At 35.2% G+C, this 27,560-nt stretch overlaps 2 protein-coding genes across 3 annotated transcripts in view; both read left to right on the forward strand.

Annotated features, from left to right (window-relative positions):
- LOC125657859 (ATP-dependent RNA helicase A-like) overlaps window positions 1-20,957 on the forward strand; it is a 32,356-nt gene extending 11,399 nt beyond the window's left edge. For both annotated transcript variants that reach the window (XM_048888707.2, XM_048888726.2), the window contains 22 exons: window positions 1,473-1,562; window positions 3,370-3,534; window positions 4,109-4,186; window positions 4,291-4,410; window positions 4,824-5,037; window positions 5,901-5,983; window positions 6,186-6,342; window positions 7,163-7,269; window positions 7,385-7,483; window positions 9,904-10,018; window positions 11,158-11,252; window positions 12,553-12,626; window positions 12,913-13,065; window positions 14,732-14,892; window positions 15,031-15,142; window positions 16,213-16,380; window positions 16,975-17,158; window positions 17,998-18,165; window positions 19,081-19,196; window positions 19,430-19,630; window positions 20,302-20,462; window positions 20,667-20,957. In XM_048888707.2, coding sequence (XP_048744664.2) covers window positions 1,473-1,562; window positions 3,370-3,534; window positions 4,109-4,186; window positions 4,291-4,410; window positions 4,824-5,037; window positions 5,901-5,983; window positions 6,186-6,342; window positions 7,163-7,269; window positions 7,385-7,483; window positions 9,904-10,018; window positions 11,158-11,252; window positions 12,553-12,626; window positions 12,913-13,065; window positions 14,732-14,892; window positions 15,031-15,142; window positions 16,213-16,380; window positions 16,975-17,158; window positions 17,998-18,165; window positions 19,081-19,196; window positions 19,430-19,630; window positions 20,302-20,462; window positions 20,667-20,806 — 2,961 coding nt within the window. In that variant the 3' untranslated portion in view covers window positions 20,807-20,957. The remainder of the gene's footprint in view (window positions 1-1,472; window positions 1,563-3,369; window positions 3,535-4,108; window positions 4,187-4,290; window positions 4,411-4,823; window positions 5,038-5,900; window positions 5,984-6,185; window positions 6,343-7,162; window positions 7,270-7,384; window positions 7,484-9,903; window positions 10,019-11,157; window positions 11,253-12,552; window positions 12,627-12,912; window positions 13,066-14,731; window positions 14,893-15,030; window positions 15,143-16,212; window positions 16,381-16,974; window positions 17,159-17,997; window positions 18,166-19,080; window positions 19,197-19,429; window positions 19,631-20,301; window positions 20,463-20,666) is intronic.
- Window positions 20,958-23,184: 2,227 nt separating this feature from the next.
- Window positions 23,185-27,560, forward strand: LOC125657852 (transcription and mRNA export factor ENY2). Its single transcript, XM_048888695.2, has 5 exons — window positions 23,185-23,232; window positions 23,818-23,892; window positions 24,281-24,351; window positions 26,239-26,313; window positions 26,867-27,560. Exons 1-5 carry the CDS (start codon window positions 23,225-23,227, stop codon window positions 26,941-26,943), a joined length of 306 nt encoding a protein of 101 aa, XP_048744652.1. The 5' UTR covers window positions 23,185-23,224; the 3' UTR covers window positions 26,944-27,560.

Raw genomic sequence — 27,560 nt, forward strand, 5'->3', positions numbered from 1 at the left:
AATAAATGTTCCCAGTGAAATCCATTAAAAATATCATTTGGAAACTGTATATCTTCCGTTGATACTCCGTGAAGGTGTGTGTGTGAACATATCTATACTGTCTTTGTTTTAAAGACTATGACACTTGATTTATTTACATCTTATCTTAAATGTCCGTAATTCTTCATGCTTTTATCCCTTTTCTTTATTTCTTGTGTAGGATAAATAAGAATGCTTTGATAAGCATTGCAGATCTGCTTTCGTTTCCGCCATTTTGTTCAACTTTAACATAATGCGTTCATATAAATTTAGGTTCGTATTCAACATTCGTACATAAAACAAAAAATAACAAATCATCGTTTTTCTTAAGTCAGATCTCTACTACACGATACAAAACACAATTTAATAAATCCCATCCCAAAACAAACCAACAAAACGACGACACAAAACGCACACGATATCCATCACTTGCACACTTTTTTCACCAACGATTAACACAGAGAACAAACGCAATCCACTTTTAAAAAATAATGCACTAATATTAAGATCACATAACTCTAAATGATGGCACTAAAATTACGTGCACATCAAAAAAAGATATCAAGGGATTTTAAAATGTTCACTGAGCTAAATGCCTTACACGAATCGGCCGATAACACTGGGCAGTTTGATCGGCGTATTTATGGACGAAATCTTAACAACACCCAAACTATTATGTCAAAATAACTGACAATTGTTTTAATTGAACACTACCTTTTCTCACCTAAGTATGTCCAAGCCTTTATTCAAGCTGTTTCAACTGTGATACGATAAATTTTGTCCTACATGCTATCCGTAAATAGAGTTTTAATATCGAAAGCAATCACACGATGCTAAACATGCATATGGTTGAGAAATTATTATTTCTTTGATCATCAAAATATGAAAAATGAAGAAAATTTTATTGGGTACAATTTCTAAATAAACATCATTTAATTGCTTATCACTGGCTTCGATACAGGGTATTCACCTGTGTTGATGTCACTAGATCTATCAAAGCGTGATCAGTCAAGCGTCTCTAATCCCCTAACAGACCAGGAAATTTAAGTGGTGACTGCCTGCTGGGGCAGCCAAGGTGTGAATGGCTTATTATTTTGATAATCACTGTTGAATAATTAGGGGTTTATTATGTTTTTGTCGGAATTTTTACAACGTAATACCGAGTCCCGGCGTCTTGGGACAACGTAATAACGAGGTCTATTTTATATAGGTTTGTTAAGAAATGGTTTTGTGCTTTGAAATTCCAACGTAATATGCGGACTAATGTAATAAAGGGGGAACGTAATAACGGGGTTCCACTGTATAACTGTTTTACTGTAATATGATTGGGCAGCAGGCAAACCTGTCTTCCTCTTAGTACTTTTCTAGTTCTGAACACACCTGTTTTACATTAATATGTCTTTTTGGAGTGTTGAAATGAAAATTTTGCAGTTGATGAATGTTTTCTATTACAGTTGGAGCTGTACGAAGTGTCTGTTCACCCTGATGCTCTGGAACTCGTAGACAAAGCATTACAGGAGTGGAACATTGAACCTGTACCTCCAGTAAGTCAAAGTTATCAATATTCATACCTCCAGTAGGTCAAACTTATCAATATTCATACCTCCAGTAGGTCAAACTTATCAATAATCATACCTCCAGTAGGTCAAACTTATTAATATTCATACCTCCAGTAGGTCAAAGTTATTCATACCTCCAGTAGGTCAAAATTATCAATATTCATACCTCCAGTAGGTCAAACTTATTAATATTCATACCTCCAGAAGGTCAAACATATTAATATTCACACCTCCAGTAGATCAGAATTATCAATATTCATACCTCCAGTAGGTCAAAATTAAGAAATATTCATGTTGCCTGTAGGTTAAAATAGATTAAAGATTAATTAATATTTATAGCTCAGATACATTGTAGGTCAAAATTAATATACATATCTGTAGTAGGTCAAAATAAGTTTTTGTCTCAAGTAGGTCAAAGTTTGTATACTCTGTATTTTTTGAATTTTCAGATAAAGTCAGTCATTTGAATTCAAATTCAATTTATCAGGAGTGTGATTTTTCTTCTTTTCAGAGGAAATCCTCAGATTCACTCAATTTTCAAAAAAATGAAACGTTCTGGATTTGATCTAAAGTGACAGAAAATGATATTTTCCTCCCCTTTTGACCAGTTTTCCTCCAATTTCTGAGGAATTCAGTCACATCCCTTTTTATTCACTCAAACACTAGATACAGGTACTGTACAATGGTACAATAGTACTTCTTTAAGTTAAGTACAATGTATGTATAACTGTCAAAGATATAGTAAAGAAAAGAGTGTGTAAAACATTATGTCTACCGGAATGGACTTTTACATAATTGAATGAAGAAAAAAATCCCAGCTCAAGACGTCTTTGATTGTAGTTCCACAGGGTGACCGTAACACATATACAGTGAGCAAGCTGACCGTAACACGTTACACGGCAACATGCTACCTATATTTTGTTATTTTACCTGTAGGAAGTAAGTGATATCAAACTTTGTAGGTGTTAATGATTAAATAAATACTTATTATCCTTCAGAATAATACAGTCAATTTCACTGGTTGAGGACTGGTCATGTGAAGGGAGACAATTTGTGATGTCTCCCTCATGTGCAGGTTGACTACTGTGTTGTCTCCCTTTAGAGAATAAATTTTGATGGCACAAGGGAGATATAAAAATATTCCCATTCTAATTCATATTTCACTTGATGTTTACGTTCTTGTTTTGAAATCCATTACGAAATGTTTACACTTGATGTTATGTTTTGCGTCATTCTACTGTGAAGTCGCAATTGAAAACTTTCGCTCGTTTAACTTTCTCAAACCTCAGTTTTAATAAATGCATAACATTGATTGTAAAACAAACTATTGCATGTAGTTGAGGGTAACATTGATTTCACCCCTCAAAAACTATTAAAAATTTATCAGAATTTTCTGTAGAAAAAGTTGTTACAAATTTGTTAATGTTTTAAATTAAGAAAATTAGTATGGTACAAGTCAGAAGATGTTTGATATCTGTTGTAATGTTCACATTCTTCAGGGTAATGAAATTATTATGGAATATTTAGCAGGGAGACATCCCAAATTATCACCCTCGGGGTGATAACCCTGCTAAGACATGATAATTTGTGATGTCTCCCTGCTAAACAGTCCATAATTGTATACTGTTGCGTAGGTGTGAATATCAGGATAACTCATGAAAGCTTTAGAGCTTATTTCAAGAGAAATCTGCATCAGGGATTTTCAGCCATTACAACTAACTTGTCTTAGATAATTTCCATAGAAGTTCAAAATATCAACGTCTTGTTTTATTGCTTACTTTTATACTTCCAGGGCGCTGACCCTAGTCAACCACACTCTCTCGTCACACGAACCACCCTAGAGGAGTTTGAACCCCAGCCGAAGAGGAACAGTTCGGGAGTGGTGCCCTGGTCCCCACCCCAAGCCAACTGGAACCCTTGGTCTGCATGCAACATTGATGAAGGACCACTAGCCACAGTATGAAAACTAATGCTATCTAACCCTGTAGTACAATGTAAACTGGTGTGATCATTATAAGAACAGAAATTTAATGCAATATTGTAACATGTGTGACAGAACATTTTTTTGTCACCAGCCTGACTGTTTACATTCATATTCTTGACTTCTTCAGAACCACTCTATCCGGTTCACTGAAACAAAGCTCCCTTTTGTGTAGAGAAAATGAAGCAGAAGGGATATGCTTCTTCCAGAAGGAAATGCTATTATTTAAATTTGAATTTTAAGATGATCATGTGAATAGAGTTGGGTCATAAAAAAATCTATGGAAGCACTATAGGCAAAAAAACCAACATTATGTAGTGTATATTCAAATTTGTTCAAACCATGGGTCATAACAAGGGTGAAAAATGTCCACAACTTACATATAATAAATTTAACACATGGATGATAAAAAGGGCGAAGATAACGAACAGTGTTCAGTCTCATAAATCCCATAAAGAATGCATATTTAAGAGGAGGACAAATCCGGAGCCCGCTTGTTTACAGCGACGTTGTGTGTTTGTACCTTGCATTCTCTTTTTTTCTGCTGTAGGCCACCATGCCTCAGATCAGTGAGGATTTATACAACAACCAGGAACAGGCTAGGGAGCATAATGAGAACCTGAAAGCGGTAATGTGGAGTTCTTCAAATCATCTTCTAAGTTTTCAAAAAAGGCAGATTCAGATATTTTTTTTCTTAGAATAAAATTTAAAGACATTTTTTTGGTTTTTCAGATGATGGAAGACCGTGCTAAACTGCCGGTCTATCAATCTCATGACCACATACTTCAAATAATCGAAGAAAGTCCTGTTACATTAATCCGTGGAGAAACAGGGTGCGGGAAAACGACGCAGGTAAGTCAATGTCTGCATGAAAGGTATTCATTTTATATTACAGTAAATCTCACTTATAGCGAAATGCTGGGGATGAACAATTTTGATTCATTATAAAGGTAATTTGTTATATCCAATAAGTTTACAGGGAATGAAAATATCTTCGCTGTAAGCATGGATTTATTATAAGCATGTCCACTGTTACTGTGTATTACTGTACACATGTACATGTCCATACCGTGACAGCTGGAACAATATCCTCTTATAAAATTCAGTTTGGTTAGAATTATGTGGTTTTAGGATTGCAATCATGTTTGAGAGGTACTTGATTTCATGTTTCATTATCATAGTTCAATATTTCTTGTTGGTGGAGATTTGAAATTTAATTTCCTAGGAAAATGAGTGACTTTAATGGTTGAGTGTGGTATTTGTAGGTCCCTCAGTATATACTGGACAAGGCCATTGAAATGGGTGTAGGAGCAGACTGCAGTATAATAATCACTCAACCACGCAGAATCTCAGCTGTTTCCATCGCTGAGCGTGTTGCTCAGGAGCGAGGGGAGGAGCTCGGAATCAGCACCGGTTACAGTGTGCGATTTGAGTCTATATTCCCAAGATACTATGGATCCATTCTATACTGCACAGTGGGTAAGGAATTTGATTCAACTGTCCCAATTTTGTAGAAAAATGGATGACACTGTAGTGCTTCCTTTATTTGATTGTAATTTTTATGTCCCCCCCCCCCCCCCTTTAAAGAAGAGGGGCATTTTGCTTTGCACCTGTCAGTATGTCGGTCGGTTGGTAGACCAGATGTTGTCCACTCAATATTTGTAGAACCATTCACTTGATCGTAATGATATTTCTTATGTGGGTTGGTTATGATATGAGTTGAAGAGAACCCTTATTGGATTGACCCTTGACTTGAATTCAATGATTTCAGGTCAGGCCAAGGGTCAATCCACTATGGACATAGGAAGATACTATCCACTCAATATCTTGAGAACCCTTTCCTTAACAGACATCAAACTTGGTACATTGGTAGATGACCCCTATTGAATTTAAGGTTACATGGTCAAAGGTCAAACTGGACATAGAAATAGACTGTTCACTCAATCTTCAGAACCCTTTACTTGACAGATATCAAATTTGGTACACTGGTACTTCCTAAGAAGTAGATATTCCCTATTGATTTTGAGGTTACATGGTAAAAGGTTAAGGGTCAAACTGGACATAATAATAGATTGTCTCCTATATTTTAAGAATCATTTGCTTGATTGACACCAAATTTGGTACACTGGTACATCCTAGGGAGTAGATGACCCCTATTGATTTTTAGGTGACATGGTCAAGGGTCAATCCACTCTGAACAAAGGAAGATATTGTCCACTCAATATCTTGAATTGTTTTGGCACTACTATCAATTAAATGATGCATATGTATAATCTTTTTCAATTTTGCACCACCGGGGGCATATATGTTTTACAAACATTTCTTGTTTATTTCTTGATTAGGAACTTTATTGAGGAGATTGGAGAATGGAATGAGAGGAATCTCGCATGTGATTGTAGATGAAATCCATGAAAGAGACATTAATGTAAGCAAAAAGGAGTTGTTGTGTAAAATAATGTACCTAAATCATATTTTGACATGTATATATTCCAGCATGGTATAAAATTTTAACAGAGCTAATTTTCAATGACAAATCTGATATATATATATATAAATTTTAACAGAGCTATTGCTTTGCTGTCAGATATTTATATATGAATTTTACCAGATTATTATTTCACTGACAGACTGACTTTCTCTTGGTGTTGTTGAGGGATATGGTACACGCCTATCCCCAGCTGAGGGTCATTTTAATGTCTGCTACTGTCGACACTACTCTCTTCACTGAGTACTTTGGCAGTTGCCGGGTGGTAGAGGTGTATGGCCGTACCCATCCTGTCCAAGGTAAGAAAACTCACTGCATCCTCAGTACAGTAAAACATGGTTACAGCAAACACACTTATAATGTATTCATGCTTACAGTAAAACACAGTTACAGCAAACACACTTATAATGAATTCACGCTTTATAGAGCAAAGTTATTTTTATTCCTGTACTTTTAAAACATATTACGCATTTATTGGATATAACAAATTAAGTTTATAATGAATCAAAATTGTCTGTCACCAACACTTAAGAACGGTTTAGCACAAGATAAGCTTTTATATCTTGGGAAGCAGTGATTCTGGGACATATTGTTTAGGTCTGTGTATATAGAGGTCATTTGTATTGTGTGATTTTATATTTGCCTTATGTAGAAAGCTGAAATAGTATACTTACATGTATCAGCGAGGCCTTGTAGAAGGAATTCAATATGAAATCATACTATCATAGACTTTCTATATATTTCACCACTTTGAATTTTTTCCTGTCTTTATCACCGATTTATCTTCATGCATGGTTATATCATGTGTTTACTTGTGTGCAACAAGAAGAAGTACTGTAATCCAACAGCTGTTAGATAGAGCTAATAGTTTATCAATGGGCAATATACACCACATATACATGTGTGGAAAAAACCCTGAATTTTGATTAGAAGGGTCTTGATATTTGAAGTACATGCATTCCCTTCCTTACAGTAGTGTAAAAGACTTCTCGATCTTAAGCATTATGGCCATGGAGCTTTTGTTACATCCAAACTTCCAAGTGAGATAAGTGAGATGTGAACACAAACTTGTGTAATTTCTTGGAGAGCTTTAATAGGGCACCTGTTGATGATTTACAGAGTACTACCTGGAAGACTGTATACAAATGGTGGGCTTTATTCCGCCCCCAAGTGACAAAAAGAGGAAGAAAGACAAGGAAGAAATAGGAGAGGAGGGGGACCAAGAGGTTAGATCTCATTAAAAACATTCCTCTATTGGATAAGGACTAATCTTATGGATTAAAAGATGAAATAATCTTACACCTCAACATGTGTAGACACATCGAATGTTTCTGTTTACAGGAAAACTGTAACTTGTTAGTGAACAATGAGTACTCGGAGCAGACAAGACGTGCCATGGCAATGTTGAATGAAAAAGAGATGTCATTTGAACTGATAGAGGCAAGTTTTTTTTCTCTAACCAATACAATGCAACTTTTAACATGTTACAGTATGAATACATAATTATTACAATAGTACTGAAATGAATGATGCAGTACATATTACTATACATTACTATGTGCAGTTTTCAAATGTTGCAACAAAGTTTGAAGATGTACTTGAATTATTGTCCATTTGTCTTTACATCTGTGGCCAGTTTTCATCGAGAGAAAATGATTATTTTTCCCATAATTTTTCGGAAACATTTCATGATTTGATAATATTTACATTTCCAACGGTTTTCTCTGTAATAATCCTTTGAAGCTGCTTCAATGTGTTAATTTCCCCATATACACAACTTGCACGCAAATGAATGATAACAGAGGGAGGGGACTATGGAAATTAACATGGAATCCCATGTGTATTTCAATTTCTCTAGGCAGCAATTTTGATATGTTGATTCTATATTTTTCATTTTTATTTCAAGTATAAATATAAGGAATCACTGTCTAGTTTGTTGGGTGTGGGAGGTGACTAATCGAAAATGGGATAATTATGCAAATTATCACATTTTCCGTTGTAGTTAATCACCCTCACATACCCAACAAACGACAACAGTAATTCCTTATTACACTTGAGCATTGGAAATTTTCAGATATATTAGTTTTATATAGCTACTTTATGATATCTTTTGTTAATTCAGTCTTTATTAGTTAAAATTCAACTTTAGAGTTAGGAATTGTGGCTGCTCAAATGGAGGACAACGGTTATTTATGACATTTAAAAACAAATCGTGTAATGCAGAAATTGAAGGAGAAGTTTACATGTAATATAAAATTTTCGTATACTTGTAACTAAAAGTTGTATAAAGTGTCTCAGATCTTTTATATATATATATATATATATATATATATATATATATATATATAAAATATATATATATATATATATATATATATATAATATATATATATACAGTAAAATATCTCTATCTCGAAGTCCGAGGGACCTCTAAAAAACTTCGAGATATCCGGGGGTTCGAGATATCCATAATCGATCTTGGATATTTTTTTAAGGAGGATATTTGATGCATAGTATGGGATTCGCATTATAAACAAAAACCCCATTGCCGTTTCTTATAGTTTAATTCAAGTTGATAAATTAATATTGTGGAATTTCAAAGACAAACATTTCGTTTTTTTTTTAATATATATAAACATCCAATTGAATTCACAATGTGTTTCAAAATTAAGATGATCGTGCCTGTATACTTACTTTAAGTTTACTGATGTCCAGGCTCGACTGGGATGTAGTTTTTGCGTTGTAATGAAAGAACCCATTGTAAGAAACAAAAAAGACGGATTTAAAAACCAACTTTTAAATGTCTATTAAATAAATTTTCGTGTTTTCTCTGTACTAGTTTTAATGATGAAGCGTGTATTATTAAATGCGTTATCGTTATTAAGAGCGTCAAGCGTACTTCGACGATTTTGTGCGTTTATCTAACCCACATGTTAATGATAGAGCATGCGTCATTCAAAACACCATACCTGGAATCGGGTGTGTTAGTTCATAATTGGCGGTGAACTTTAGCCGTAATGTTGGATGGCTTCACTAATCACCTAAGTTGTTGGACTATTTATTGCGACTTGGGTCTGCTCGGAAAAGCGAGCGTGGATTAGCGGTCATTAATTATAATTGATGTATCCACGGGTGTGAATGTGTGACTTAATGATGCCAGGTATGGTAAGCAGAGCGGAAAATTGACTGCATTTCGAGATAAACCAGGTGAATTTAGGGTATGGGACCTTGAAAATACTCCGACATAAGCGGAGTATTCGAGATTACCGTGTTCAAAATATCAGAAGTTTTTTAAATCATTTATATAGGGAAAACGGCCTGGACCGGCGGTCGACTTCGACTCAAGCGGGGTATTCGAGATAAACCATATTCGAGATACAGATATTTTACTGTATATATATATATATATATATATATATATATATATAAAAAACTCTAAACACTTTGTTGAATTATTTCGACCGTGTTACCGGTCTTCTTCAGTCGTGTTTATCTCTCATAGCAACGTAACGCACATTATATATATATATATATATATATATATATATACAGTATTGTAAAAAGGGGGATTCTGGATGTGTAAACTCAAGTTGATTATGATCAGATCTCTACTCAAGTTCATTTATAATATTTCAAGGTCACTGGGATTCGCAGTACATGTACATGTATAAAAAAAATTCTCATGGCCATTGCTTTTTGATAAATGAATTGTATAATTTTGAAGAAGTGTCGAAGACCTAGAAAGCCAGTGTGCAAAAAAATGTCAGTTGAATGTACTATTTGAGTCCATTTTGTATTTCCCCCATATTAGTATATTCCTGCTAAGACAGCTCTAGTTAAAATTCTTATTGACATTTCAGGCCCTTATCCGATACATCAAGACTTTAAAAATACCTGGAGCTATTTTGATTTTCTTACCTGGATGGAACCTGATATTTGCTTTGCACAGATACTTAGAGACCCACCCAGAGTTTGGTAGGTACAGTACTGTACTTGTCATTAATGAATTACCGTCTTCATTATTCAAGAATGACAATCATCTCAAGCGGATCATCACAGTGTCGATGATGATGATCAAACTGTAGAATGAGCCTTTGTTGTGTGTTGCTAATTGGGGTACAGTGTTGATGATACAGAAGCCCTATAGCTTTTATTCTGTATCTGTTCATCCAGAAATTTTATGACAGCTGTTTCTTCTATGGGTAAATTGACTGGGATAAAGTTTTGCACAGAAGCTTTTATCACGTAAGATGAGCATGTTTCCAATGTGACATTTTGGTGTTAAAGGACTTTGATTGTCAAAATAGTGTACAAATAGTATTTTGTTAGTACATGTAATTTGTTACAAATTTGCTTTCATGGAATCACATGAAACTTTAAAGCAATATAACAAACAATGAGGAGCAGTTGTAGTGGCCTAATGGCCTGGAGGCCCGGGTTCCCAGCACTACATTAAACTTCAGACGTTTAACCTAATGGCCCAGGGGCTCAAGTTCCCAGCTCTACATTAAACTTCAGACGTTTAACCTAATGGCCCAGGGGCCCGAGTACCCAGCTCTACATTAAACTTCAGACGTTTAACCTAATGGCCCGGGGACTCGAGTTCCCAGCTCTACATTAAACTTCAGACATTTAACCTAATGGCTTGGGGGCTCGAATTTCCAGCTCTACATTAAACTTCAGACGTTTTAACATAGGTAGGGTTCAGTAGGACTTTAATTGCTCGAGTGTTAGCAATTTTACACCATTTGTGTACATATAATACATGTAACTTAAGCATGCTTCAACTTTGCAATCATCTTAATTTTTATAACAATATCACAACCAACTCGAATACTGGTACCTATGCTATAATTGTTTTTGAAAATTTAGTTTATGTTTGTCACAACGGCTACTGATTTCCAAACTGTATGTAATGAACCCCACATAAAGTCATTTGAAAAAGGTCAAGGTCATTGAGTGACAAGGTCTGAAATTCATGAATTACTAGGATGACCACTGCTACAATGTAACACTTTCGGGGACACTTGCTATCTGATCAGTTGAACTGGTCAGTTCTCTAGTATGAATGGTAATAGTGATACTGTGTTAATGCCTTCCTGTCTTTCATAAAGGTGGCCCTATGTACAGAGCTTTGCCCCTTCACTCTCAGATTCCCCGTGAAGACCAACGAAAAGTGTTTGAACCAGTCCCAGATGGAGTCACAAAGGTAAGATTCTAAATGTTTGAACCAGTCACAAAGGTAAGATACAGGATGTTTGAACCAGTCCCAGTGAAAGTCACAAAGGTAAGATACTAGGTGTTTGAACCAGTCACAAAGGTAAGATACTGGATGTTTGAACCAGTCACAAAGGTAAGATACTAGGTGTTTGAACCAGTCACAAAGGTAAGATTCTAAATGTTTGAACCAGTCACAAAGGTAAGATACTGGATGTTTGAACCAGTCACAAAGGTAAGATTCTAAATGTTTGAACCAGTCACAGAGGTAAGATACTGGATGTTTGAACCAGTCACAAAGGTAAGATTCTGGATGTTTGAACCAGTCCAAGAGGTAGTCACAAAGAATAGATAATGGGTGTTTGAACCAGTTCCGTAAGGCATCATAAAGGTAAAGTAATGAGTGTTTGACTGAATGAGTCCTGAAGGTAAGGTACTGGATGTTTGAACCATTGTATGACATGATGATGTTGAGGAGATATGTGAAGTTAAGAATGTTATATAGTATCACTTGATTAGAATACTTTTCTTTTTGTTGGATACCAGTTACTTAGACTACTTTTCTGTTTTGTTGGATACCACTTATTATACCCCCCGCAACAAGTTGTGGGGGGGGGGGGGGGGGGGTATACTGGAATCGGGTTATCCGTCTGTCTGTAGATGCAATGGTTTCCGGACTCTAAAGCATTATCCTTTCCACCTACTGTCACCATATCATATATATGGACTACCCATGGGATGAAGATGTTCCCTATCTATTTTGGGGTCAAAGGTCAAGCGCACTGGACATCGAAGTAGCAATATGGTTTCCGGGCTCTAAAGCGTTATCCTTTCCACCTACAGTCACCATATCTTACATATGGACTACCCATGGGATGAAGATGTTGCCTATTGATTTTTGGGTCCAAAGGTCAAGCACACTGGACATCGAAGTAGCAATATGGTTTCCGGGCTCTAAAGCGTTATCCTTTCCACCTACAGTCACCATATCATACATATGGACTACCCATGGGATGAAGATGTTCCCTATCGATTTTGGGGTCAAAAGGTCAAAGGTCACACGCACTGGACATCGAAGTAGCAATATGGTTCGGTTTGTCATGCCATTTGTTTTTTACACTCAGAAAAGAGGTAGTTTATACCTATTACCAACACCCTTTGGGAGATTGGGGTAAGCGGGAGGTATTCTTAGTGAGCATTGCTCACAGTACCTCTTGTTTAGACTACTTTTCTGTATTGTTGGATATCGGGTGATTTATTGTTTTAGAGAATTCTCATAATTTGTATTCCAGATCATTCTGTCTACTAACATCGCGGAGACATCTGTCACAATCAACGATGTTGTTTACGTGATTGACTCATGCAAGTAAGTGCACCATAAAACATTGTACACATTTTTATATTGTTTTTAATTCAACTATGAAATCAAGATTATATATCCAGTCATCAAATGCCTTCATTGAAATACTGTAGGGGATAGTGATCACATACATGTATTTCAAGCAATATTAGGTTGAAATAGAATACGATTGATTTTTACATTTATTTTTCAGAACTTTTAAATTTGCTGAGAAAGTAAATACAAATACTTTATACCTAACATTTATAGACTTTCTTTATTATAATTCCATATGTGTCTTGTTTATTTTCAGGGCTAAAATAAAGCTGTTTACATCCCACAACAACATGACAAATTACGCCACTGTTTGGGCCTCCAAGACCAACCTGGAACAGCGACGGGGCCGGGCAGGGCGTGTCAGACCGGGCTTCTGTTTCCATCTCTGCAGCCGGGCCAGGTTTGAAAGGTCGGTCAAATTCAGAATGTGTCAACTTCAGTTTTCAAACTAATACTACTTTTGAATTTCAAGTTATAAATTCTGTTTTAATACTGATAATGAAGTAATTGATAGCTACTCTGCATTTGTTTAAGCCTCTCAGTATGGCAGGTGCCATATAGTAATTACTCTATCCATTCATCCATCTGTCAGCACTTTCTGTGGCATGTAATAAACTTTTAGTTTCTTTTGGAACATTTTCATACATTTTATACATACATGTAATATTTGAATTAGGCAGAGGAAAACCCCCTTTTGATCTTCAGATTATTTTGCTTTATTATTTCAAAGTTATGGGACTTAGAAGAATTTTTTGATATTTATAAGATTTTCCTGAGATTGTCTGAGTAGATTTTCATAGATTTTAAAGGTTATGCTCGGATTAGGAAGAGGAAGAGTCCTCTTGATTTTCAGATTTCTTGGATTTGTTGTTACAGAGTTATGGGACTTAAATTTTTTTTCGACAATAGCACTTTCTATGACACAAAATAACTTGCAATTACATGAGGAGATATTTATAAATTTTATATGTGATACAAAGATTAGACAGAGGAAGGCTCCATTTGATTATCAGACTTTTTATACACCCGCATAAAAATGAGCGTATTATGCTATACTGCTGTCGTCTGTCTGTCCCTTTAACTTTGTCTTCGCAACTCCTCCTAAACACTTTGGGGGATTTTGATGAAACTTGGTACAAAGAAAGATCACAATGTGGAGCTGTGTATATTGCAAGGGGAATGCTGCACCATTATTTTTTAAGGAGTTAGGGCCCTTGGACTTAGACTTATTTTATGCAAGTTCGACTCTTGGATTTGCTTTTTTTTCTATTAAAATATTTTAGTCCCGTGGGGATCCAGGTTAGGAATAGGTCCTCAGTACCCCCTTGCTTGTCGTAAGAGGTGACTAAATGGGGCGGTCCTTCGGATGAGACCGCAAAAACTGAGGCCCCGTGTCACAGCAGGTGTGGTACAATAAAGATCTCTACCTGCTCAATGGCCATAAGCGCCGAGCATATGCCTAAATTTTGCAGCCCTTCACCAGCAATGGTGACGTCTCCATATGAGTGAAATATTCTCTCGAGGGACGTAAAACAATATTCAATCAATCAATCAAAATATTTTGTCTTCGCAACTCCTCCTAAACCCTTTGGAGGATTTTTATAAAACTTAGTACAAAGGAAGATCACAATGTAACAATGTGCATATTACAAGGGGAATGCTGTCCCACTATTTTTGAAGGAGTTACAGCCCTTGGACTTAGATTTGTTTAATGCAAAATACATTGTTACTGCAACTCCAATGAAATCCTTTTGTGGATAATCCTTTCCTACTTGTTCAAATTCCTTGGTTAATAATGTATGTGGGCGTATCATGTACCGGTTTAGCTATTTTTTGTCCATCCATCTGGCTCCCCATTCATCAGCACTTTCTGTGACATACGATAACTAAAGTTACCTTGGGAAGATTTTTGTCTGTCCATTCATCCTTCAGGCACCCATTCTGACTTGGCAGATTTCTAGTTCTCATAAAAATTCCTAAACACATGTCTGTACATGAACGTTTAGGTATTTATAAAGGTAAATCTTTACTTTGTTATTGTGTAATCTTATTAATATTCATAACTGTATATTTAGGTTGGAGCAGCACACCACCCCTGAGATCTTCAGAACTCCCCTCCATGAGCTGGCCCTGGCTATCAAGCTCCTGAGACTAGGATCAATCAGCACCTTTCTGACCAAAGCCGTGGAGCCCCCTCCAATTGATGCCGTCATTGAAGCTGAGGCCTTGCTTAAAGGTAATAGCAGAATTGCGTGAATTGTACATGTGTCTCCATCAGCCTTTAAAACTGATGTTCAATTGGTTGTACAAATGTACCTTAGATAATTATGTTTATGTTTGGTAATACAACTTTACATGTATTTCCCTTTCATAGAAATGCGAGCTCTTGATAGCAATGATGAGTTAACTCCCCTTGGAAAAATTTTGGCAAGACTTCCTATTGAACCAAGGCTGGGGAAAATGATCATCTATGGCTGTATATTCTAGTAAGTGACAAGATTCCTCTGGAGTCTGAATAAATTTTGGCAACTATTTTCTTGTCTGAATATACAAATGTATGTACACTATTTATAGATTATACTGTACAGTCCATGGATATATAAAGTGCACTGTTTGAACAGTACATGTAGGTATGGATTACACTGTTTGAACAGTACATGTACACTGTAGGTATGGATTACACTGTTTGAACAGTACATGTACACTGTAGGTATGGATTACACTGTTTGAACAGTACATGTAGGTATGGATTACACTGTTTGAACAGTACACTGTAGGTATGGATTACACTGTTTGAACAGTACATGTAGGTATGGATTACACTGTTTGAACAGTACATGTAGGTATGGATTACACTGTTTGAACAGTACATGTAGGTCTGGATTACACTGTTTGAACAGTACATGTAGGTATGGATTACACTGTTTGAACAGTACATGTACATGTTGGTATGGATTACACTGTTTGCACAGTACATGTAGGTATGGATTACACTGTTTGAACAGTACATGTAGGTATGGATTACACTGTTTGAACAGTACATGTAGGTATGGATTACACTGTTTGAACAGTACATGTACATGTAGGTATGGATTACACTGTTTGAACAGTACATGTACACTGTAGGTATGGATTACACTGTTTGAACAGTACATGTAGGTATGGATTACACTGTTTGAACAGTACATGTAGGTATGGATTGCACTGTTTGAACAGTACATGTACATGTAGGTATGGATTACACTGTTTGAACAGTACATGTACATGTAGGTATGGATTACACTGTTTGAACAGTACATGTACATGTAGGTATGGATTACACTGTTTGAACAGTACATGTACACTGTAGGTATGGATTACACTGTTTGAACAGTACATGTACACTGTAGGTATGGATTACACTGTTTGAACAGTACATGTACACTGTAGGTATGGATTACACTGTTTGAACAGTACATGTAGGTATGGATTGCACTGTTTAAACAGTACATGTACATGTAGGTATGGATTACACTGTTTGAACAGTACATGTAGGCATTTTCATCTATTGCTACAGCTGTGGTGATGCGATGTGCACCGTTGCTGCCAGCACCACATTTCCGGAGCCTTTCATTACACCAACAGATCGAAGACGTCTGGGTTGGGTTCACAAATCACTGGCTGGGAATCGCTTCAGTGACCACGTAGCACTTCTCAATGCATTCAACCTGTGGGAGGATGCAAGGTAAACAGGAAATCTTATTCTATTTCAGTGAACATTTATATTTGATTTGCGATAATTCTAACAACATACAAACATGTGTAAAATAATATGAAATAAGAATATACTTTGGATCATTTTTATTTCGCGAGTCCTTATTTTCGCTTGGATACAATGATGTATTTATTCACGAGAAATAACTTTTGCAAATTGTTATTTATTGTATAAGTCTTCCAATATGTAAGAGTTTATTTGCAAGAAATAAATTTTCTTGAATGGTAGTCTCACAAAATTGCAAATAATGTTAGCACAAATAAAATGTGATATTTGGTACATTCCAATTTGGGCCCTGGTGAGCATAGCAAGTTTAAGTTGGTAACCAATACGAAGAAAGAAATGATCAAACACAGAGAGAGAGAGAGAGAGAGAGAGAGAGAAGTGAGATGAATGTATCAAATAATGTACTTGTATCTTTTTATTCAGTCAGTTCCTCAAAGTGCTAAATGTACATAGAGAAAATGTAGTTGAAAAATCTTCGATGAATTCATGTTTTGGAATATCATTCCCCCAAAATGTGTCAGACTATACGTGTGTTGATTGTGCTGTTTCTCGTGACAGGAGCGGGGGAGAGCAGAATGAGATGTATTTCTGCGACCAGAAGTCCTTATCCATGCAGACCCTCAGAATGACTTACGAAGCCAAGCGACAGCTCTGTGATATCCTCGTCAATGTCGGCTTCCCTGAGGAATGCATGACTCCCCTGGTCTTCAATTTCAATGGCCCAGACAGAAACCTAGATATGGTAAATTATATCATGGTGCCCTGTTGTTTGATTGCTTTTGAATGGGATTTATTTTGGTAATTTAAAGCAACCATAGTGCCATAGTAACAGGTTATGCGTTTTTTATCAAGCTATATGACTTATACATTTTATGCATGATCAGATTAAAAAGTAATCTAATTTCATATTTATTTACTCTTTGATCGGATAATGAATGCCCCATTTAGAAATATTTATGATCATATAATATCACAAGCTGAATTCAGAAAGTAACCAACAATATAGTGATGCGAATGTGATGGCCTGAAGGCTGTTGATAGGCCAAATTCAGTGATAAAAGACAGGGAAGTCAGTCAGACAGGAATTGTGAAGGGGGGGGGGATTTATGTTTAACATAAAATCACTTTAGATACAACTACATATTGTAAAATCCTCTTTTTCCATGAGGTTTCTCATAGTACTTTTTCCATGCACATCCACTATAAACGTCAATCCTTCATAAATATGCATTAAAATATCAGCATTTCTGCCTTGCATTGAATACACCAGTACTTTGTTAATACATGTTAAGAATTTGTCAAATTTGTCAGAAATTACCTTTTGATATACACACACTGTATAGTTTAACTGACAAAATACTGGTCTGGTTTCCAACATAAAAATAAAATCCTATTTAATACAACCTATATAGCTTTAATGTTTGCGTGGATGTGGAACTGAGTTCATCACTATTAAAAAAAGAAATACCAACGATACGTATAGCTTGTGTCTGTTGTGTTGAATCTTGCAATCAGTTTCATCATTTTTAACGTTATTCCATGTTCATGTGAAGTTCACTTCAGACCCATTCCATGTTACAGATAATATCTTTGCTGTGTATGGGTTTGTACCCTAATGTGTGTTATCATAAGGAGAAGAGGAAAGTTTTGACAACGGAGAGCAGGGCAGCCCTGGTTCACAAATCTTCAGTCAATTGCTCCAACAGAGAAGTGAAATTCCCTTCACCATTCTTCGTCTTTGGTGAAAAGGTTAGTTTCAAAAATTGAAATATTTAATAGCAAAGCGCTGGCTCGTACTGCGAACTCTAATGACTAAAGCGCGCGAAACAATCTGAGCTAAATCTAAACTTTTAACAGAACAATTATTTGACGCGAATCCCAGAAGTCCCTTGTCAAAAATGGCAGAGATCTCGCAAAGTCACACCTTGAAATATGATTGTGAATTTGCATGGATTATCATCCTAATCTTGTGGCCTCTTGAAAGTAGCTCGAAGTGCAATGTTGATGAAAGGCAGGGTAAGATGATGTGTGACGTCATGGCTACGTTCTGGCGTACATCATAATAAGACTGACAGTGGTGGATCTACATACTTTTTATTTCTATTTGTAAAAGTCGTGCCAGCAGGACAATATACTAAACATTAGGCATGCGTAATATGGCCATCGAATACAAATTGTGTATTATCGACTGCAAACCACAAATCTGATAACAAGTAGATGCAGCCATGTTGTTTACCTTTGATGCACTTCTGGTCAAACTAATGATGGACACATGTTTGTAAATCAAAAGCATTAAAGTCTGATAAAATATTGACTTACATAATACTTGCCGCACATGCCATGTAGGTAAAGAAAAAAGAAAAGAAAAAAAAACCTAATGTTCTTCAGTCTACTGATTTAACATTGTTCATCATAAAACACTTGGGTCTAGCTGATAGCTATTTCTGTGAAGAACTTCCAAATATAAAATATCAAAGTTCAACATTAAAGAAATAATGTTTTCTAACCTTTGACTATACAATATTTCAAATACTGTATGTCCCAATATTGATAAGCTATGCAGAGGTATTAGTGCTCTTAGGACTGTCAAGTTAATTTTATGATTGATTCATTGTCAGGCAGTATTCTGTAACAACGTGTTGTAAATTGTTTCTTTTCTGACAGATCCGTACAAGAGCTGTATCATGTAAACAGATGTCAATGGTGTCTCCTCTACAACTGTTGATGTTTGCAGCAAGAAATGTCACCCAAGAGGAGGGCAACATAATCCTGGATAAATGGTAAACTGATATTGGGGAAGAATTCTGTGTAAATTTAGACTTTGTAAAATATGAAAAGTATGGGTAAAGGGAGAGATATTTTCAGTGAATTGCACTTTCCCATTATTAACATTTACTAGTACATGTACCAGTATAATGTACTTACGATAAATGTAAAGGAACATGAAATGGGCAAATGGGGGAGTTAGAGATGAAATTTTAACAAAGAATTTTTCCTTTTATGTATCATCCAGGATCAACTTAAAGCTGGAATATGAAGCAGCAGCTAAAATCGTAGCTCTGCGTCCGGCACTGGAGGCCCTGATGGTACGAGGCACTAATAATCCAGAGGGCGTTCAGAACCCGGGGCCCCAGGAGGAGACTCTAATGTCAGCTGTAAGATCCCTGTCACGCCCCAGTGCTGGGAGGTTCAACCTCAGAAGTGAAGACACTGGGTAGGTTATCAAAGATCAATATTATAAGTACTTGTAAAGAAAAAAATAAATACAAATACAATACACAAGTTTCCAAATAAGAGCTCTTTTGTGTAGGAGTAGCATTTTGTGCTACTCTGAATGGCTAAGTGCATGAGACAGAGTGCACCTACAGTCAGTGAGGAAGAAGATGAAAAATATAAAAAGTGGCTTCTGTTTAAAAATGTAAATGTAGGAAATACGAAATATCGTTGAAAAAAAATGTTTTACTGAAATGAAAGAATGAAAACAAGTATTTGCAAGTAACATTCTTGATATGGTATGTATGAGCAACAAATGAACATGATATGATCAGAATTTCATGAGTTTATTAACTCGCTGAATACTTATGACTTACTAGTTTTGTGTATTATTTGAATTTGGGTAATAAGATTGTGCATGAAAAACTTAATGTGTACATTCACTTACAGTGATAGTTATTTGACCCACCTTGTGTGTAAACAAATTGTGTTTCGCGCCTTACTGAACAAGAGAGAGAGTTCTTTAAAGGGAAATAATTTGAACAATTTTTGTAAAGCATAAGACAGATGTTGAATTTTTTTCCCATTAGGTTTTCATCACCAAGCAAGTTACAATACTTGAGGAATTTAATTGCCTAGAGATTGACATCATACATTTTTTTTCTATTGTAGAGAACCACCTTTTAAGATGGCTCGGTTTGATGGTGGTCCATCTAGAGGAGGGGGGGTTAGAGGAGGTTATGGTGGGGGAATGTCTAATTACGGAGCAGGAGGAGGATATAGGGGGTTTAGAGGAGGACGGGGAGGATTCAACAGGGGTGGAGGAGGATATGGTAATTTTCTGGTTTTATCTTGCAAAGGGACGATACACAACTTATTCAAAATAAATTGTTACATCATATGTGTATTGTAAATCATTCTTAAGTTAAAGAGGGAAGATTTTGATGATGAACAAAAATAGCTGCATCTTAGAATTTGGATAGGATATGAAAATGTCACCATCAAAGTTTACTGATTTTACTTCTTTTATCTTTCAGGAGGTGGAAGAGGGTATGGTGGGGGAGGAAGAGGTTTTGGAGGAGGAGGAGGAAGAGGCTATGGAGGTGGAGGAGGAAGAGGTTTTGGAGGAGGAGGAGGAAGAGGCTATGGAGGTGGAGGGTTCAGAGGGGGCTACTAAAAACAGCAATGTCAGAATGATTGTTTTAGTATTCAGTGACTTAAATGTTTAATCATGACTTTTACAGATATTTGTTGTTAATAAATGTGCAATTTTTGTATGTTAAGCCATACTATTAATGCTATTCATTGAATAAAGAATTTGCATTTCACCAATTTGTTACATTTTTAACACATGTGCAGCATACGGCAGTATTCTGTATATCTCCCCATTACATTTTATATTTGTATTTTATATTTGAAGTTTAAGGCTAGAAAGTCATATTAGCTAAACCTGACATGAATCTCAATGCGCTAAATAGCAATGTGTCGGAGTAACTTCCTCTTGCCCTACAACTCCACTCAGTTGAGAGTCATGTCACACTTAATGGTCAATGTGAAACTTAACTACTAGAATGAGCATCCTATATTTCAACATTGCCAAAATACTGCTGCAGAGATATGCCCTATACTTCCCCATGAATGTGATGCAGTTGTGAACAATGCATGTACAGTCAAACCTAGTTATCTCGAACTTGATGGGACTGTGAAATTTTTTTCGAGATATACAAAGATACGAGGTATAGAGGGTAAAATACTAAAAAATTATAGGTTGGAACTTCCAAATCACTTTGACATATCCATGGTATTTGAGATATCGGTGTTCAAGATACCAAAGTTCAACTGTATTGGATTTTGTTAATTTTAATGGCTGGAAATTCACACAGAAATGAAAGTAGAATGTAAATTTAAGAAATAAATTTCAGTTTTGAAAATATGTAAAGGTATGGATGCAACACTTCACTCCGGCATTCATCTTTTTTAGATCACCTAAGTCACTTGGGTGACCTATAAATGTCGTTGGTCTTTGTCTTTCATCGTTGGTCAACAACTTTACATTTTTCTTCTTGAAAATTGCAAGGCAAATTGTTACAATTTTTGGTGTGAAGCTTCTTTAGGATAAGAGGAATGTAAATTGTGAAATTTATGATATTAGCTCCCCAGGGCCTCATGGACGAGTCAAAACTGCAAAAAATGCCAAATATTCAAAAATCTTCTCTACTCCCACATGCGAGAGAAAAACTAAATGCATGATTATTATGTTCACGAAGCCCTCTACTAAAATTGTGAAATTCATGGTCCCTAGGGCTGGGCCAATATGACCATATGATGAACATGTATTGAATCTTGGAAAAAAATCTCTACTCCCAAAAACTAAATGCATGATTATGATGTCCATGAAGCTCTCTATCAACTTGTGAAATTCATGGCCCCTGGGTCAGAGGTGCAGGCCCTAGGGTGGGGCTAAAATGGCCATATAGTGAAAATGTATTAAATCTTAGAAAATATTCTCTACTTTCATATATATTTGAGAAAAACTAAATGCATGATTATGATGTCCATGAAGCTCTCTACCTGACTTGTGAAATTCATGGGTCAGGGGTTCAGGCCTTGGGCTGGACCAGTATGACCACATCATGAAAATGTATTAAAAAATTAGTTTTTCTTCTTTACTTTTACAGTCACGATAGATAAACTAAATGATGTCTGTAATGTCCTCCTCTTCAGTTGTGAAATTCATGGTTTCAGGGAGGGGGGGGGGGGGTCAAAATGATTTATGTGCTTCAAACTCTTCTGTAATTTGAATAGGAATTGTATGCATATTTTGAAAGATATCATAAACGTGCACAATTTTTTAAAGATTCCATATTGAGGCTTAAATGCAAATATGAAATTTCCTGTATGGGCTATGATACTCAGGTGACTGTTAAGTCCTGTGGGCCTTTAAATTGTTTTGCCCTAGCTGTCTGTCATTCTGTCCAAAACTTTAACCTTGCTCATGATCTTTAAGTGGTGCGTAATAGAATCTCATATTTCATTTGTACATTCCTTGTAACAAGACCTTTCTTTTGACGCTAAAGGTTTTGCCCTTGTTACCTTAGAGTTTGACCTACCTCTAAGAAAAGTTATGTTGGCAATATATCTTGTATATCAAACAAGATATCCCATAAAGTTTATGAGATATCTTATACAATATAAGAGATATATTATAAACTGTCTTTTATAAGATATCTTATAAAGTTAGAAATATCTTATATCAAAAACGTTCATAAGATATCTTCTAAAGTTTAAGAGATTTCTCATATACAATTAATATAAGATATCTCATACATTTAATTAAATGAGATATCTTTAATTAAAAATATATATATATAATATACCTCATATTTTATAATATATCTTATTAAATTTATGAGATATCTTTAAAAAGGAATAAATGTAAAAACGGTGCCATAAAGAGCAATAGCCTGCTGCAACACAACAAAAGTTCGAATCGCATTTTTTTGTTGTTGTTGTTGTTTTGTTTGGGTGTTTTTTTTTGCGGTATGTTATAGACTCGGGATCGAATATCAATATATTCTGAACACATCGCATAACTATGGCTGAGTAAGACAAGACTTTTGATATTTATCGTATCTATTTAAGTAATACTCATTTTTGTAAATGATTTAATACATAATGATAAATATTGAAAACTTACAGTGCATTTCTAGATATTTATATGTAAGCTATACGTTCTTGGAAAAACGGTATCCTACAGTCCGAGTTTTATGAACGTGATGTGCTCTAAGTTGATTGACGGCTGACTCAAACCGCACTTTATTGTATCATCTAGCCGAAAATTCCCTTAAATAAATTATATATTGTAATTCATATTATTAGTGTCTTATATAGTTATGAAATTAATTTCTTGTAAATGTTATAATATTAATGATAAAAGTTCAAAGTTTGCATTTTTACTATTAAAAACATTGACAAAATATTTGGAAAATTTGCAAGAAATCATGATATCTTTTTATGTATTGGTATTGAATGATGATTGGGGGGGGGGGGGGGGGGCTTATTCAGTCATCAATACCTATGCATAAAATCTGGAAACTATAACTGTGAAAGTAATGTACTTATTGTATATTCAATGCAAAGTGGTTGAAAATGTTTTTTAATAAGTACTTCATGGCTAAATAATTGCAGCGAAATAAAGCGTAAAGATGCTCAGATGAGAGCCACCATCAACCAGAAACTGGTGGAGACAGGTGAACGTGATAGGTGAGTAACAGACTTTAACTAGAACCTGGTGGAGAGAGGTGAATGTGATGGGTCAGTAACAGTTGAACCTGAACCTGGAGGAGACAGGTGAATATTATAGGTCAGTAACAGACTTTAACTAGAACCTGGAGGAGACAGGTGAATGTGATGGGTCAGTAAAGGAGACTGAGACTCATCATAAAAATAATTACATACTAACTTTTATCTCTCATGTATTTCCAACTTTGTTCTGGAGAGAGCATATTTGTTTTGAAATGGCAACATTTGACAATAAGCAATTTTAAATTGTTCTATTAGAATTCATATGCACGCTTAGCTAATTATCTCTGCCTAACAATACTACTACACTGTATATTATTAGCAATAAAGTTTGTGATTCTAATTGTAGATTAAAGGAATTATTGAGAACCAGACTGATAGAGTGTGGCTGGCGAGATCAACTCAAGCAGCACTGTAAAGGTACTAAATAATCTCAGCGACAGACAAAACTTCATTCAAGTCCATATTGTAATAGAGGAAATCTAAATTGTAATGGAGGAAATCTAAATTGTAATAGGGGAATGTTCCTCTTTTGTAATCGAACAATGATGATTGTAAAATATGTTTTGTACCTCATATATCACTAAATGTGGTCTGAGCGAATAATAAAAACTTGTAACACGTAAGACTTGGAAATCTAAATAGATATATATCTTAAATAGTTAACCATCTTCCATGTGTGTACCCGGTACTATTGAATGATATTTATCTGGAATTTAATTTCCAAGTTGAAATAAAGGGAACTGAGGAAAGTAATAAAATATTGGAAATCATACTCAGAATTCTGTGTATTCATCCATTATAGTATTTAGGTCTTTGTCATATTTATAAGTAGTTGAACAGAGGTAAGCATACAGTATGTGATTATTATTTTTTTTGCATCTTTTGTGCTGATAATACGCAATGATGTGCAGCTAGGTGTTATGAAAATTTGTCTGGACACTTAGGTCTGCTATCAGGACATTAGATGTCAGAAAATAAACATTTATTATTTATAAATTATCATTGTAATATCCCATTCCCTAGTACTCTGTTGGTCAATGAATTGTAACAGTGGCTGGTTTCTTCAATGATAACTGATAAAATTTCACATATTGAACTTCTTCAAAGAAATTCATGTTCCAATTTCAACCAAACTGGGCACAAAGCATTTATGGGTAAAGAGGATTCGAGTTTATATTCAAATGAAGGGCCACATCCTCTTTAAAGGATAAATTAAATGAGAATTATGAGAAATTGGATATTATATTTCAAAAATCTTCTCATGAACCACTGTGCTAATCTCAGTCAAACTTCAGAAAAAGTATTCTTGGGTGAAGAGGGTTCAAGTTTATTCAAATGATGGACAACACTATTTAAAAAAAAAAAAACATGAAAAATTGGAGGTTCTGATTTAAAAATCTTCTCAAGAATCACTGAGCCAATTTAGCCTTTGAGCATGGCACAAGACAACCTTAGGTAACACTTTTCAAAATTTCTACATGGGGTAGGTAAGAAATATTGAAAATGGGATGGGTGAGCTTTGTCAAAATTCTCCTCTGGAACCACTGGATCTAGAATTACAAAACTTTGTCAGAATCATCATCAATAATGTATAGATTTGATCAAGTTTGTTCAAATGATAACCCATAGGCTTAGAATGAGGCCACAAGGTGGGGATGGGTGGCGAGGGGGATGCTAAACATTCCAGAGGAATATGTAAGGAAACCATATTGAAATCTTCTCGGGAACAGTAGAACTATAGTATGTCACCTGAAATGGAAAGCACTCTCATGCAGACTCCGTTTAATTTAAATTGCTTTCATGTGTGCTTATATTGATGCTTATTGTATCCAAGTTTAAACCATGCCAGTTGAAAATAGACCTCCTCTGGTGAGGATTTTAAGGGTATCTCTGCAGATACTTTACCCCGACAACCTTCTTTATGTGTAAGAAGGTGGAATTTAATAATTTATCCCCAAAAAACGTTTTGAGTGTACATGTATTCAAATGGTGTATTGCCACCATCACACTCCTTTTATTTCCCCTTTTCTTCCCATGAGTTTGTGAAGAGAGAAGGGCTTTTAATAAGCCCTTGTGTGATGAAATATGTATGTATGGTTCTGTGTAACATGTGAGGCAGTTTTAATACACACACACACACCCATGCTGGTGTGGGTTGAATTTAATTCTATTTCAAATCACCGGTTGTATAAACCTTTTTCATACATGTATTTTATTTATCAAATCAGGAGTGTATGGACATATCCATGATAAATCATAGTCTTCAAACTGCTAAAATAGATGTTATATTTTGATTACTTTCAGATGTAGTTAAACAAAAAGGGTTGGAACATATAACAGTAGATGACCTAGTTGCAGAAATTACTCCTAAAGGCAGAGGTATGTTTTTATAAAATGGCAATTTTACATGTACTATCACAATTTGGTCTTGGTGTTCTTTAAACTGAATCGCCCATTGTAAATACCACCAAAATCCAAAGCTCATCAGAGAAAGGTCAGTTTTAGGTAACAGGTTTAGAATAGGCTGCATCATCATAATCATTAATGGCTGATCATTTAAGGAGATACATGTATAACAGATCATCATAATGGCCGACTTCCTTTTGAAATAAAAATATAAATGTCAGCAAAATTTGTATATTTTTTAAATTTGATTGGCTAGGTGGGTAGGTTAAAAGGTTAACATGCTAACTGTTGGTCTGTAGATCATGGTTTAGTCCAGCAGGTGTTTTGATTTCTTTCTACTAAAACTGCATTTTATGACTATAATATTGTAAATTTGAAAGTTTTCAATTTCAAGATATAATTGTACATGTATATCTCCATTCTTTATTGATATAAAATTTCTCTGGTGTGTTGTTCATCCTTAACATCGCTCTAAATTTCTTACTAGTTAAATAATTATTTCATGCGTGTATGCTTTTCCTTACAGCTCTGGTACCTGACAATGTTAAGAAAGAACTGTTACAGAGAATCCGGACTTTTTTAGCGCAGCAGTCTGACAGTTGATTTCAGATTTGTGGTTTGTGGCATTCTGATATATGACCGTCCTAAGGATACAAGATATTGACCGCGACATCACAATCACCAACATGGCATTTCCCATAGCTGATCTAGAAAAATGTGGAGAAATTTTGTGCTGTTAGAATTAAACTTTACATGTCTATTTCTTCATTATTGCGTTCCAAAACTTTTCTGTACTTGTCTTCTATACAGAATTTTTTTTTTTTTTAGAAAGAAATCAATGTCCTTGAAGATTCATTTGCATGTACTTGTCTTCATATTTTATGAAGAATTGAAATTTATGTGCACTCCTTAGTCCTATCTAATTAAAATTTGATTTATTTACACCAATTTTTCTAAATCAGGTGTGTGTGAAGAGATCTTATTTTAGTTAGATTGTTTTCACAATGTCAATTGTCGGAGTTATGAAGTTTACTTATATTACAATGATTGTACTTTGACTTTACTGACAATGTTCACTGAATATATACATGTATTGTGTGCAGAATTTATGATGCACTTGATAAGATATTATTGAGTATAAACTAATAAATCTATCAAAACGTATTTATACTGATTTGGAGTATATTAGACGGAATCAATAAATAGATCATAAAAATGTA

This window comes from Ostrea edulis, chromosome 1 (genome assembly GCF_947568905.1).
Source record: "Ostrea edulis chromosome 1, xbOstEdul1.1, whole genome shotgun sequence".
Taxonomy (NCBI): Eukaryota; Metazoa; Mollusca; class Bivalvia; order Ostreida; family Ostreidae; genus Ostrea; species Ostrea edulis.

Coding starts and splice junctions, on each gene's coding strand:
- LOC125657852 (XM_048888695.2), top strand. Junction 23,893..24,280: donor GAGACAGGTGAACGTGATAG/GTGAGTAACAGA, acceptor TTCTAATTGTAG/ATTAAAGGAATTATTGAGAA. Junction 24,352..26,238: donor ACTCAAGCAGCACTGTAAAG/GTACTAAATAAT, acceptor GATTACTTTCAG/ATGTAGTTAAACAAAAAGGG.